Here is a 15,376-nt window from a genome sequence, read left to right on the forward strand (position 1 = left end):
GCATTCTCTGAATGGCCGAACTATAGATACTTTTAAAGAACCAATCGTTCACTACCCAGATTTATGAATATTCGTCTATAATTTATTCTAAAGATTTAGCTGATATATTAAGTTGATTTATCTTTGTAAAATATTCGAGTAAATATCACTTTTGGTTATAATTTGCATTTAATTTGCATATACTGAATAAAGCACAAGTTTAAAACCGGCACTGTCCAGTCAGTAGGCAGTGTATGAATAATATTAGTGGGTAGTGAACTAACGGTTCACGATAGAGGCGCGTCTTCTAGTTTGTAGAGCACCACAATGTTTAGTTCCATCAACATGCAAGATACAAAAGTAATCGCTCACTCAACGAAACGTTCCACTCTCCCACACTAAACAATATAATTCGTAACTAATAAAAACAATCACGCAGCCGCACCAACAACTAATTCTTTCAAAATACATTGCAAATACATTTTCGTAAAGCTCAAGTCTAATATAATTAAAATCACATCTCATTAAATATCTTTGGGTACAACCAAATAAAATTATTCATTTATAGCGTACAAAAATACAAAAAATATACAAGAATGTCAAATATATGTAATAATTAAGGGAAGTCGCGGGGCTTTGGTGTATACCATACAAAGTTTATGCACCGATACATCGATGAGCACAGACTAGACACACGTGACACGTAGTACAGAGATATGGTACACGAGTTCTTATAGTAGGGCACGTCACATCAGCTGCCTGGAAATGTTCGTGAACGTTCCCTAAAAGTCAGTGAGCCGTTCGGAAGCGACATTGTTGTTGCAGTAGCTGAGATTCATAGGTCACAGAAGATCCTGGACGTGAGATGTGTCGAGGTTGGTGATGAGGGTCTTGAGGAAGGTCATCTCCTTGCGCGCGTTCTCCAGTATGACGCGCGGGTCCTGCGACGTGCAGCGCAGGCAGTTCGGCGCGAACACCATCGCGAGATTCGCTGAGTCCATTTTGGTCTGACTTACCACTTCGGGCGCCGTGAATTGTTGGAGGAAACTTATTAGATACGTCAGTACCTGCAATTATGTAATCGTTTTTGTATTATATTTCTTATTTAGCGATATGGATAAAATCAATTAAAGTGTAAGGCTGTATTCAAACCAAACTGACTATCGGCCGTCGAATGTGAGTGAACTTTACGCAGTTTATTGTATTGCCATATAGAGGTATATTCACTTCTTCGTTCACATCTAACCGACATTACGTTATGCGTGATATCTATAGACGCTGATATTCGGCGGCTGGCAGTCAGTTTGATTTGAACGACAACCTTATACTTCCTCAACAAACCCTGCGTTACTACCGACCCCATTGGTGAATGATTTAATCTTTCAGTAATGTAGAAATATGACGTCATAACACTACTAACCAGTCTATTAATAGGCGGCAAGCGATGCAGCGCGCGGGTGCAGGCAGCGAAGTCAGTGCCGGCCGCCACGCAGGCCGCGTACAACGCGTCGGGGATCAGCGGCTCGTACAGCTCGCGGTACCACAGCTTCAGCAGACTGGCCGGCGCATGCGCGTCTGGAGGGGGAAGAGAGGAGGTTATTTATTTATTTATTTGGATTTGGATTTCCAACAGAGTAACACAGATCGCTTACTCATTAAACACAAATACATAGGAACTGATTGCTGTGTTCCCCCAATTACAGGAAACATCAGGATTTACTCAATACAACAAAAAAGTTGACAGTTTATACTTGAAAAGGTGTCATGCAAGTGGATGCGTGACCCGCGGCTTTGATAGCACTGATATAGATCAAAGTCTAAACTAATGAACAATCAAGAAACATAAAATCTCGCGTCTATTTAGTTGGAAGATACGTGTGGTAGATACATTGTATACTTAGCTATATTTTTTTAACTATGGTAAAAATCATAAAATGACCCCTCCCACTGTGGGTTAGCAGCGGTGATGGAGTGTCAGACTCTTACTGAATAAAACCCATCATGTTCCTTCTTAATCCCTTTATGTACCAGGGCCGCGATAACTCTTTCGAACAACACGCAGCCCGTTTGGACAGCTTTGAGATAGATTTTAGTCTAACTAACTATCATACTAAATTAATCCACAAACAAGTCTCGCATTTATTTATTGGGAGTGTACTACCAATAAAAAAAATAATATAATACACTTACCCGTCAAAGTGGAAGCATCAGGCAGTTCCCAATTATCGATCTTCGCCTTCAGGGCATTGACCTCATCCACATCAGCTGACACACGGAATATGCCTTCAGTCTCCCTTCCGTTGAGCGCTAGGACTTGTTGAGATAACGCTACTTGAACCCAGGGCAGTTGGCGGTTTGGAAAACGTTCCTTTTGTAACGTCATTACTTCGGAGAGGGTGTTACCGAACATTGATTGGCGGAAGATTTGTATCTGTGGTGAAAAATGGTAGATTAGACTTGAGTACGATTGTTGATTTATTGCAAAGTGACTCAAAAACATGATTTGCGGTAGTCATTTATCGCTCAAAATGCAGCGTATAGAAGAACTGATATTTAATTCAAATAATGAAATTTTGTGCTGTGAAGTACCGTTCAGCAGTTGTTCTATGTATACTTTGTTTTGCTGACAAAAAAAGGATTTTATATTACTCATACGGGGCTACTGTCAAAACACTTTTTCTATTAAGAAAATCAACATTAGGGCGCCCACACAAAACTGCGATGCGATGCGATAGATAGAATATTGCGAACAGTCGTGTATAAAATTGAAATTCACTTGAACTTACCCTAGCCTGATCAATGTCATCAGTGGTAGGCTTCCTCGGCTGTCGCTTGCCGCCGAAGCCGATCCTCTCGAGTCGCTTGCACGCGACGCCCGCATAGTGCGATACTTGCACGTGGATAGGCCATTTGCCCACCTTAAACAATAAAACGAGGATTAAACACTCTCATTTTCTGAAGTCGGTTAACAAAGAAGATGGATCAAAATTGTCCCACGTCCTATAACAATGTGACGTATCTCAAAAAAAAGATAAAAATGTTTAAAAAAATATGGCTAAAAAAATATATACTCTCTAATTCATTTTTTTTACACCTTCATACGAAAAAAATGCTTTAAAAATTGTTCAGTGTTATGAAAACATCGTTCATAGGACTATTTATGGACTATTTTATCAAATTATTTTTTTGTTTGATAGGGTATACCTCACAGGTAGTCCCATAATCATCAGATCAGGATCTGATGATGGAAACCCTGAGAAATCCAAGGCAACTTTTGAAAGTTGTAGGCATGCGCAAGATAAAAACTTGACTATAAGGTGTATGTCTTATAACAATATGCAACAGTAAAGGTTTGGAGCTGACCTGATGATGGAGACGAAAGAAGGTCGAGGGAACTCGACAACCGAATATGTAAACTACCTCGTGTTTGGGCTCATATTATTTGTATTGAATAGACCTTTGCAACAGTGAAGGTTTGAAGCTGACTTGATGATGGAGACCGAGGAGAAGGGCGAGGGAACTCGACAACAAAATATTTATTTAAACTGCAGTCTTACCTCAGGGAAAGCATCAGCGAACGCCGGGTCTCTATGCCTATTCACATAGTTAGTGAGCGCGGGCTGGAAGGCAGAAGACGGAGGAACGAATGCCAGGCACACAGCCAGCAGTTCCCAGCCGCGGAGCAAGGAGTCTCGTAGCGGGTTCTCTGTGGTTTGTCTGCATAGTTGTACGTATAGCTCGTCGCGGAGTCTGGAATTGTGTAAAGAGTTTTGAGTTGAAATATGCTTGTATAATTAAAAAAAATATATATGGGGATTGAGAACCTTCTCCTTTTTGGGATTTCGGTTTATAATATAGTAGAATTATTGGTATAATCGGGCTAGAAGTGGTAAATGGTTTAGAATGCGGGTTCATTTATTTCTATCGTGTGACACAGACGAATTATAAAATATAGAATACTGTAGCACAGTTCATACTTTGTTCAATGAAATAATGACCAATTGTCTACCAAAAATAGTCTTGATACTATTCAGTCCTATAGTTACTTTAAACCCCACTGAAGATACCAGAAGGGTTTAATTTTATACTTCCATATAAGATTTAACTGGCCTTGCGGTCGCCCATGTAATACAGTGACATCTCGAATGATCACGATACTTTAGTGAAGTTATACAATATTGAACTTACTTCTCATTAGCGAAGGTAGCATGCAGTATATCCTGTGCGACGGAGTTGAGCGTCATGCCGGGCCTGGCCTTGCGGTCGCCCATGTATATCTGCACGAGGCGGAACAGGTCGATGGCGGCCTTCTTGTGTGCCTTGTCCCAGTCCGCGCCCACCATGGGGGCACTGATCGAAGATGATGTCCAAGAGAGGAGGTCGCGGACTGACGCCTGTTGGGGAATAGTGAGGTGAATGTGATGGAGTTGTTTTGATTGTGTATAGATTGAGTTTTGTTAGGAAATAACTTTTATTGAAAGGTAGAAAATACTCAAATATCAAAACTTATGGGGTGTGATGGCATCACGTTACGAGAGTGAATTTCATAAGTGAAATGTGATAACCATAACATTATTTTTAACTTCGGAGGTGAAATGAGGTTTGATATATGTATTTTCTATACAAACGTTTCAAACCAATATAGCAATTATAAAATCGGCCGTAAAATCGACCATAAAATTTCACAACAAATATACCACATTTTTTTAAATTAAAATCCTCTTTAAAATTACTTGTTTTTCTGCCTTTTGAAAATTTTCTAAAGTAAAATTCTCTATTAGTCAACTTATTCTACATAAATATAACTAACCTTTCTCCTAAATATCCCCTTGTTGAAGTTGAGGTTGTCCTTCGCGAAGATCTCGATGTCCTGCTCGACGGGCGGGCGCGGCGCGTGTTGCCGCACGGGGCTGTACAGGCCGGCGCCGTCCGCGGCCTCCGCGCCGCCGCCGAGAGACGACGTCTGAGGACGAAATTATAGCATGAGAACATACCTCTAGGGTAAGAAATAAATGAGAGTTAAAGATATTGTTTTATAGGTTATGAATTATGTGAAAAAGAATATATCACACGTTTTTCTCATGCAAATATGAAAAGCATTCAAATAAAATATTTTAGTGATCATCTCGAAATACTCAAACAGTACATAACTTAAGTTCTGCGCAAAAGTATTTCGAAACACATAAACATGGTACAAAAACGTAAGTGTTCCAGAGACAAAATGATATTTGAGTAATATTAAATGGTACATCAGTTTTCAAAAATTAATGATTAATAAAAATCTATCGTGCATTCTGGAAGTCAAATTATACTGTACATATTAGTACATAAAACTTTAATATATAAAAAACTAATCATGGAGTTTCTTGCCCTGTTGGAATAGGCAACTAAATTCATCCTTATTCATATTTTTGACATTAAAAAGTAAAATAAATAATTTGACTTTGAATAACCATAAACCAACACTCACTCTGTGAATCCCAGGCGACGGCTGCCGATCTCGATCCCGATCAAATCCAACAAAAGTATTATAATACGAGACTCCATGATTCATATATTCCACATCGACTGGTCTATGGGCGTACGAATGCGGCAAATATACGCCGGATCCGTCGTCGTCGTCCGGTGTCCGGGCGCCGCCGTCCGACGACTCGTTGTCCGGCTCGTGCCCGGACAGTGAACGGGATTCGGAACCGGAACGGGAGTGCGATCTGGAAGAGCCTGATTCGCCGTCCGAACCTGATCCGGCACCGTAGCGACTGCGACCTGGATAGAAAAATTACAAGTAGAATATCGTTGGAAAAATCGAATATGAAAATGTAATTATATCAGTGGTGTATCTAAGCGAAATAACAGTTACCAGATTGAAAAAGTACGTGTGGGTAAAACACAGCATTATTTATTTCCTCTTCGCCTTTCTCACTCTTTCTCTCCTTCCTAGCACTTTCTACCTTTCTTCTCGCGTTCCGACTCTGCCCTCTTGAAAAGTATTCTTCTATTTTCTGCTTAACACTAAATACTCACTGGACAATTTAGCCTGCTGTATGATATAGTCCTGCAACGGCAACAGATGTTGCATGCCGCGCAGATCCCAGTTGCAATACAGCGGGGAGCTACCTCCTTCGTCCTCTTCTTCTTCGCCGTCTACTGGACCGTCTTCCATCTCTACTGGCCTCTTGTGACCTGCAAACAACATAATATTCATGGAGCTTGAACTGATATAGAGTGAGAATAGCTCAGTAAATACATTTCAAAAGTCTAAAAAGTAGTTGCAAAGTCCTCAAAGGTCAAAAAAGTGAAAAAGCCTCTTTAACTTAACTAGGGATATGTGTGTCATTCGTCAAGGTCGAAAAACATCTATTGCTGGACTGCTACCTCCCCTAGGGCTGCCATCCGTCCGGGTTTCCCCGGATTTGTCCTCGTTTGGAGGCCGTCCGGGGGCCGTCCGGGCGGGGTTTCAAGAAGTGTCCGGGGAAAACCCGGACACTTTTCATGTAAGGAAGTACCTCATTGAATTTAAGTATATGTTAATAGTAAATGGATAACAAATTAGGTATTATTTGTTTTAAAAAAATCGTACTCGTTCGGGGGAAAATTGCGATTTACGCCAAATGTCCGGGTTTTTTTAATGATTGTCCGGGTTTGGCGAAATTCGAGATGGCAGCCCTAACCTCCCCCAAACTGAGAGAAAGGCCCATAATCACTGGAAACCCCACTTGTGTCATTAATTGTAGACACGGAACACAGAAAACATCTTGATGAGTTTCAACGAGATAACTTACGTCTTGATTTGGTACGATCTCTAGGAGCAGTGGACCTCTCAAGTCTTTGATTGTGTTTCTGTACATTGGGCTCCGTCAGCGGCGGCTCTACCAAGTTCACGCACTTCAGCTTGTAGTTCACTGCAAAACAAATAATTAATTAAATATTATTTAGGATGATAACAAATAGTTATTTTATTGTTGATGGCAAAGATACTAATTTTCAAAATCGAAAATAGCCAGTCCACTATTTTGGGGACGCCGCCATATTGGATTCCTAATGACGTTTTTAGCTAGTCACATGTTGTCATCAGAACTCAGCGTGTGCAAAATTTAATCGTAATCGAAGACCGGGAAGTGGGTCAAATTAAGATATCAAGATTTTCTTACATACATAGTTAGTTACAAGTGAAGCTAATACAAGCGTGTTATTATTATTTTTTTAATTGATGTTTTCCTACACATGAACTCTTAAAAGTTGCATTTGCAAGTCTTACCAGCAGCAATATTATCCTGTTCGTTGGCAGAGGAAAGTCTCATGAAGTTGTGATGTGGTTCATGCGGCGGGGTCCGGTGTTTGCTGCTGCCGGACGACACTGAAGTCTTGCTTGAAGTATAGCGTTCCGGTTCCGCTTGTTGACGTCTACAAAATAATGTTGATTTGTTTGAATAATTACAGTCCCACGGTGGGCGCCAAACAACGGTTGAAAAAATACTTAGTATTTAAATCTTTAATCGACTAAATTATTCAATTATTAATTGACTGTAATTTAAATTTAATTTTTATGTAAGCAAACACATCGTTTGATATGACTATTAAAATATAATGCTATAAAATTGAAGTCCCACGTTGGGCGCCACAAACTGTTTTAGAACAGAATAACCATTCTGATGGTATTAGGTACAATGTATCATGAGATACTCCCATATCCACCGCTGAATTCCACTTAAATAGTTAAAGCAATTCAACTCTTACCTAGTAAAGTCCCTCGCTGGGTGCCAGTTAGCAGAAGCAGCATTGTGACGTAGATCCAGGCTGGTTTGTCTGAAAGGCTTATCGACGCTGTACACGGCTTGCTTTTCCGGGTACCTGTCCATGCGCTCCAGTTCAGCTAACCTGTCTTTGTCTAAATGCCTGAAAACAATAAAACATTTTTGTTATTTTGTAACAGCTTGATGTAGCAAAGGTGTAGCAAAAACAATTGCTACATCATCTCAAGTTTTAGTGATAAAACGTCGCTAGTTAAAAAACTAAAATATTTATACCAGTGACAGGATACTCTCAGTCGCCTCTATATATGATCTTAGCAGTAGGTACATAATTTGCAATTTAATTCTAAAAAAAACAAATCTGTTCAGTAGTTTCGGAGCCTTCAGAATAAACAAACCAACAAAAAAATATTTATCTTTATTATATCAGTATAGATTTTTATTTATTTTAAGTAAATGCTTCTTGCACATAAAGTACAATGGCGGACTTAACGCCTTAGTCGTTCTCTACCAGTAAACCTTTGGGTGATTATTGATTGACAGATTTCAATTCCACCGTTATCAAACTCACCTATCAGAGAACCGTTCCCTAGCATGCCTGGACAGCTGATGTGGTCTCTCCAAGCTATGCATGACGCGCGAGCCGACGCCCGCCGCCGCGTCCGTCGCTAGAGATATCGACGACACCAACGATGGCCGGGCTGCCGTAGTCTGGTAACAGATAGAAGGGAATAGAATATTATTTGATTTTCTTTAATTAATGTCTTTAGAAGAAATCGTAAAACTGTATGTTATTATAGTGGCTTAGTTTTGAAAAGACGATCCCCTCTCACACACGACACACACATACACACTAGGAAATCTGGCATAATACAGCATGGGTTACATTGCGAGCTGACACATTGTACTTTTATTCTAATAGGTTTCAATCTCATTATTAAACACAAGCTTAACGATAAAACCACACAGTGTAGCAATCACTCGTAAGTAAACACCACATGCTTAAATTAATATCCGACCAGAAGTCAAACTAACTGAATCCTTTATAAGATATCCCTATAGTGCATAAGCGAAATAACAACCACTAGACAAATGTAAGTATTTTAGATTTTTGATCTTTGTAAAAACTTTTTTTAAGCCTACATCCTCCGAGCCTTTTTCCCAATCATGTTGGGGTCGGCTTCCAGTCTAACCGGATTCAGCTGAGTACCAGTGCTTTACAAGAAGCGACTGCCTATCTGACCTCCTCAACTCAGTTACCCGGGCAACCAAATCCCCCTTGGTTAGACTGGTGTCAGACTTACTGGCTTCTGACTACCCGTAACGACTGCCAACGATGTTCAATGACAGCCGGGACCTACAGTTTAACGTGCCATCCGAAACACAGCCAATGGTGTCTAAGATATACTTAGAAAGTACGTACAAACTTAGAAAAGTTGCATTGGTACTTGCCTGACCTGGGATCGAACCCGCGCCCTCATACATGAGAGGTTGATCCTTTACCCACTAGACCACCACAACTCACCCTAAAGCCTAAAGCCAGCTTTTTTTAAGCCTTAAGAAGAGAAAATTGAATAACACAAAACATTATTTATATTACAACTGGAGTCTTATAAAATTAAATTAAGTTCACCATAAACCCACATTGTTTTAATTTTATATGTTCAATCTCAATAGTGTCAAGGTTACCATAGACAATAGTAGCCAGAACCTTAGTTAAATTGGGTCGCGGTCGTTACGCTAATAAATAGCAGCGTTAAAATAGACGCTTAATGAACTGTGACCATTAAGACATTCACGCCTAGTCCCTTACTTTACTTGCTAAATGTAGTTACTACTTGGACTCATATCTATACTAATATTATAAAGCTGAAGAGTTTGTTTGTTTGTTTGAACGCGCTAATCTCAGGAACTACTGGTTCGATTTGAAAAATTCTTTCAGTGTTAGATAGCCCATTTATCGAGGAAGGCTATAGGCTACTTTTATCCCGGTACAGGAAGTAGTTCCCACGGGATGCGGGTGAAACCGCTGGCAGAAGCTAGTTAGTTATAGATATTTTAATTAGATTAGATTATTCTTTATTGTACACCAAGAAAATTAACAACATGGAAATCACAATACACAAAGAAGTACAAACGACGGTCTTATCGCTGATCAGCGATTTCTTCCAGCGAGTTTATCTGGAGAATACCTTAGCTTATATTTATTTAGCTAGAGTATTTTATGTTTGTAATGCACTCGCATCTGGTCAGGAAAAAAATACTGAAATAGCAAGCCAAAGTTGACTAACATTTCTTTTCAAAATAATAGGCCAAGCGCTACGTGAGAGCGATAAAAATAGATCGTAAAACACAATTTCAATTCCCAACAATCTTTAAGTGAGAAAGTGGGTCAAGCCAGAGCGTTAATCTAGAAATATACTCGCAACTTTACGAGGGCAATTCTCGTTATTTAACGTATCGCAAATCTAGTTGCAATCCCATCTCAAATGTGATTATTGTATTACTTCATGCATTTACGTTTTAAGATGGTATTTGATATACCTAAGAAGGCCTACCAGTTATTTCAAAGTTATCACTGTTCCGATATTTTTTTGAAATGCAAAAATTTTGTGTGGGATATAAGCGTGTTAAGACAATATTGCTTTGTAAATTAGTATAGAACGATAGATAGGTTGGGTCACGCACATTATTTTAGATATTTTCTTATATACAAACCTGCAAGAACGGAGTGGGCTGCGGTTTTTGCAACGGACTGCTAGGACTTTGCGGCGACGCCGAGTCACAAGACGATCCACCTGCCGATTGCTGTTTTAACTGAAAACATTAGTATCAATCTATACGGTCTATACTACTGCTAATGTTAACACAATAATACTAAAAACTACAATATGACCCGTAACAATTTCTTACAATAGTTAGTCACAAATACATAACAAGTTGACATTGTTTAAAGTCATGATAAGCTGTGTGCGAAAGATACATTTCTCAAAAGCGATAAAATACACAATGAGACGCAAGCAGCAGTGTGATAAAATATGAAATTACCTTTCTTCTGGTCAGGGGAGTACTCTCAACGGATTTGAAATATTTTTCGTGCATCGAATCGTCAGATGCATCTTTCCTAGGTGATATGAAGCTTCCACTGCGATTCAGTCCTGTTGGATTAACGACAAGAATTTAATAAAACGTACAAACCTCCGTACTGAGAACCTTTCTGGAACGTCGATTTAAAATTCAAATTTTACTCCAAAGATAATACGATTACGAAAGCAAAGAGGTTCTAATGTGACGTCAGTAAAGGTTTCGAAAGGAGGTTAGTAACAATGTTTACCTGTATGGGGAGACCATTTCTCAGCTTCGTGTGCAGTTGCGGCACTGCTTCGTTTCCTAAGTTGCGGAGTACACACAGGGGGATTGCATATAGCTGCACTAAGTTCCTGAAACAACACATTTTATGACCTTCTAACTTGCTGCTGCCTACTTACAACTGAAATAATCACTGCAATGCGGAAATATTACTTATAGTTAACTAGAGAAACTGGTAATTATCTAAATAAAATAACTATTGTGATGTGTAAAGCTATGAACAAAATTGATCAGCCAATCCTACTCTTAAAAATGGCGAGGTCAATCACATTTTATAAGCAGAACAATGTTGCCGTGACTCATTTTCCCACATCAGCGGCAAAAATCACACAAAAACGAAGCAGCGCGATGTCGCTTGTTTTCACGTATTTACAATTTGAATAGAATGTATGATTAATAAATAAATAGTCCTTATAATAGAATAGACATTATAAGTATCGTACTTTTTAGTTAAAATGTTGAGCATTGTATTCACCAAATCGACTAAAGGACTATGATTGAATGGCATTGTTCAATCAAAGGACTTGCTTTTTAATTGACCTGCAATTTCAATCAGCTGGCTCCAATACAATATGCAAATGTTTTGCAAATATATTTGTTCTATTCTATTGTTATTTGTTATTTAGTTACCTGTTTCCTCCTCTGCTGTGCGCTGCTGATGCTGCTATCGGAAGACCTGCCTGAGTCTGTATGTCTACACAGCTGCGTGGAGCCATCTTCGCTCAGCCGCCCGCGTCTGCTGTCCCCACTGTTCCTGGGTACAAATAAACCCCTTTGAAGTAAAGCTATAAAATCTAAACGCACATTGGCGTGGGATTACAAATTGTATGGAATAAGTTACGGGATGTCAAATCGTAATAGTGTTCAATTAAGGTACGTGTTACGTTGTTACGCTGATTGATAAAAGGTCCGCGAATAAAGAGTTCAAATTCGCTTAGTGAATTCTCAATTCAAATATCGTTACTTGTATGCAAATTGTACTAAACAGAACATAATTGTTCCATTCACATATCATCGACACATTATCATCCCAATTAACTGAGCACAGATATCTACAAACAATGGGTACATTCATAAACCTCGCGATACACTGTCAATTGACAGCTAACAAGTAACAACCTCCTTTGATATTTGACATGAATATTCACACATAGTTCTGAAGACAATAGTGAAAATTATCGATGGTTCTCACCTGTGATGGTAATGAGACCTCCTTGTTCGCACGGGACTGGTTTGCGTGAGAGTGACAGTTTTTGCGTTGCCAGGCGACAGCTTGCTGACGCTCGCGACTGTGCTGTTGCCATTGCTGCTAACGGGGTCTAGGACTGGGGGAGCCTGGTCACATCAGAATATTCTAGTTTAATATAGACGTTTCACAGACGAAAAGGATAGATATCTAAAGTTGTTAAAAGCTCGTTATTCAATAAATAAATGTCTCATCATCTAGGTTGTCCTATATTGTTATCATTCACGAATTGTCAGTTGTCCAGGATAAAACAACATAAAGATTTAAAATCAGGCTAAAAGTTAGTTGACACTACAACAAACCCTTTCCTACAAGTCTGCATAAAACTTTTTTTTTGATTGAAGCTATTTATGTTTTAGTTATCATGGTTGATTTAATCAATTCAGTAGATAAGACATAATAACCATATGCTTGGTGCCAGCTATTATAACTATAAATGGCACACATAGTATTTGAAGTAGACATTTAAAACAAAACATAAATGTTATTATTCACCTTGGGAGATATAAAGAACAATAAAGAATGATGAATGTACATTATAAATAACCTCATTTTAATGTCAATGACTGTAACCCTGTTATAAGTTTAACATATACATTGTAACCACTAACTTTTGTCTATATATGTCACATCCGATCAATTTCCTTTGGTCCAAAATAACTACAGTGAAACTAGAAAATAAGTAAACAGGAATTCGAAGAATAAATTGATTTGACCCCAATAGAAAGTGTGCCCCAATATCAATTAGGCTACCTCAATGTTTTAATATCCTCCGATTGAATGTATCATGTTTATCAAGGTTAAATTGAGGTTAATTACTTCCAAGTTTTTAGTGCTGAGATCATGATTAGATCAAATAAATTGCTGCCCATAGCATTTCATTAACTTAATCTCATAATACAAAGATATTAATTATTTAACAGTTAAAGGAAAGGGGCCTTTCAAACCCAATACTTATAGAAACATTGTCATGTGAATTAATGTTACTTATTGCTAAATATATATTTTTGATCCGTTAGACATATGTTGTAAAATTCATTTGGTCAAACATGCATTATATAAACAACCACAAAGACAATACTACTTTCTGCAACAACACATAATTGTTTGTTATTCTTGAATAACTATGGCTCAATAAAAAATAGCAAGAAAAAATAATGTTTATATCACAGGTACGAGACAATAGGCATGAAACAACTTTGACTACTAAGTTATAATGCACCTGTGCAGAAGAAACTGTACTGTCAACTACTCACCTGAGGTGCAGGTTGATTAGTCTGCGTGGAGGTCTCCCTCCGTTTCTGAGGGTCTGTATTCTGTTTCAACGTTTGCAATTTAGCCAGCGGTATGATATCACAGTCGGTGGGCCTATGCCATACAGTTGTCTAAAAACAATACAAACATTATAAGGCATTGCTTAATGAGTATGTCATGAATTTAGTTACCTAATATGTCAATATAATTACCTGTGTTGAGGCATTGTAATAGTAAAACCTATGTGTGTTGATATCAAAAAGTTCCCACCATTGTGATGAGTCTGTACGTTTGACTTTTACACCCTATAACAAAAGAAAACAACATGAAGAAGTATTAAACAAACAGTAAAATAGTTTCAACATTTCTATTTCAATGAAGTTCTCATTTCAAGATGCCTCCTATGCTTTTAATTCGTGTGAAAGCTGAAGTACGATTAATTAGAATGATTGTAACAGTAATTTACAAAGATTCCAGTATGTTATTTTAGCACAAGTATTTATGTCATCTTAGTCAATAAGAATAATAGTCTGGAGTCAGAATGCACAACTATCTGGTTAAATAGCAATCTTCCAATTCAGAACTTAAGTATTTACAGTATCCATAGCTTATAATAACCAAAGAATACTTTTTACTTTTTAGAATACCCATAAATGAGTCATAAAGTCGGGATACCTCTCGTAATACGAGATCAAGTACCATAAACATTTTAATTTGATTCTCAGGCAGGATAAAATTTACAGTAAATCTAGGCATAATTAATTAAACTATGAAACCAGAAGCCAACAGTCGAAAATATTGAACCGGCACTTATGTACGGAAGTGAATGTAATTTTGGTCGAAGTGTACCTCAGGTGGATCCCAGACGCATTCGCCAGTTGTTAGGTTAGCATACATATGCTCCTTTGTCTTCGGCTCGATAATCTCCACCCATTCCACCCTAGAATAAAACATCACCAACGTCTCAACTTTACTACCACTATTCTACAACACACCAACAATTTGACTACGAATTCAGGGCGTGACATTAGCGATTTCCGCGTACTTTATTGATTTTGCAACTTTCAACTACGGATATCGGAAGCAATTTGTCAACAATATATATAAAACCTTAATGTAGCACATTACCTTTCTGAAGACATTTTCACTAAATAACAATAACTTCTCTAAACTTCACTTACACATCCTAAACAATTATTTGACCTAAAATACGGATGAGAATAGTCGGAAACCATCCATGTTGAATGTTTACTTCATTGATGGGTGCGTTTGTGGAACATCGAGCTTAGAATTATAAGGAGACGCCGTTTTGATATTGACGTATCTATAGTTATATAAATATGAAACAAACTATGCAACATAGTTCTGTCTCACTCTTTCTAAGCAGATAAGTGTATTTGAAAACAGGGACAACAATATTTTTGTGATTGCGTAAAATGGTGACATTTACTTTTGAAATCCTTCTGCGTGCCATATCTGGCCATATATGTCATGGTAGTTGTGCTGTCAAATAGGTGCTCTTCGTGACTTATTTTTGCTATTTTATAGAATATCACTCGTGTTTACTTTTAAGACTTTACTATTTCAATAGTGAAATAATCAACGAATATGCCTATGTGTTGTATTGTGAAGTGTGGTGCTAGGAAGCACCAAAATCAAGCTGGATTGTCTTTACACAGGTTAGGAACCTATTTTTGCTAGAAACTACATAAAATAATTCACATTTTATAAAAAATATGTTACGGGAACATGAATTGATGGTGAAAGTACTTATATT

General features: G+C 38.1%; 1 protein-coding gene across 3 annotated transcripts; it reads right to left on the reverse strand.

The window, feature by feature from the left end:
* Positions 1-29: 29 nt before the first annotated feature.
* Positions 30-14,869, reverse strand: LOC124630322 (rho GTPase-activating protein 39). 3 transcript variants are annotated; one of them, XM_047164178.1, is made up of 22 exons: positions 14,728-14,869; positions 14,449-14,539; positions 13,812-13,904; positions 13,602-13,730; positions 12,292-12,434; positions 11,730-11,847; positions 11,065-11,170; positions 10,779-10,888; positions 10,449-10,547; positions 8,302-8,441; positions 7,717-7,875; positions 7,238-7,383; positions 6,762-6,881; positions 6,004-6,162; positions 5,450-5,745; positions 4,790-4,942; positions 4,168-4,373; positions 3,537-3,729; positions 2,766-2,897; positions 2,170-2,410; positions 1,400-1,554; positions 30-1,046 (listed from the first exon to the last, which is right to left on the reverse strand). In XM_047164178.1, the coding sequence occupies exons 1-22, from the start codon at positions 14,739-14,741 to the stop codon at positions 822-824; spliced, it is 3,228 nt and encodes a 1,075-aa protein (XP_047020134.1). In that variant the 5' UTR covers positions 14,742-14,869; the 3' UTR covers positions 30-821. The 3 variants fall into 3 exon arrangements, with proteins under 3 accessions (XP_047020134.1, XP_047020135.1, XP_047020133.1); XM_047164179.1 differs by having other exon boundaries at positions 10,449-10,538; positions 11,730-11,853; XM_047164177.1 differs by having other exon boundaries at positions 11,730-11,853.
* Positions 14,870-15,376: the final 507 nt, after the last annotated feature.

This window comes from Helicoverpa zea, chromosome 5, assembly GCF_022581195.2.
Source record: "Helicoverpa zea isolate HzStark_Cry1AcR chromosome 5, ilHelZeax1.1, whole genome shotgun sequence".
Classification (NCBI taxonomy): domain Eukaryota; kingdom Metazoa; phylum Arthropoda; class Insecta; order Lepidoptera; family Noctuidae; genus Helicoverpa; species Helicoverpa zea.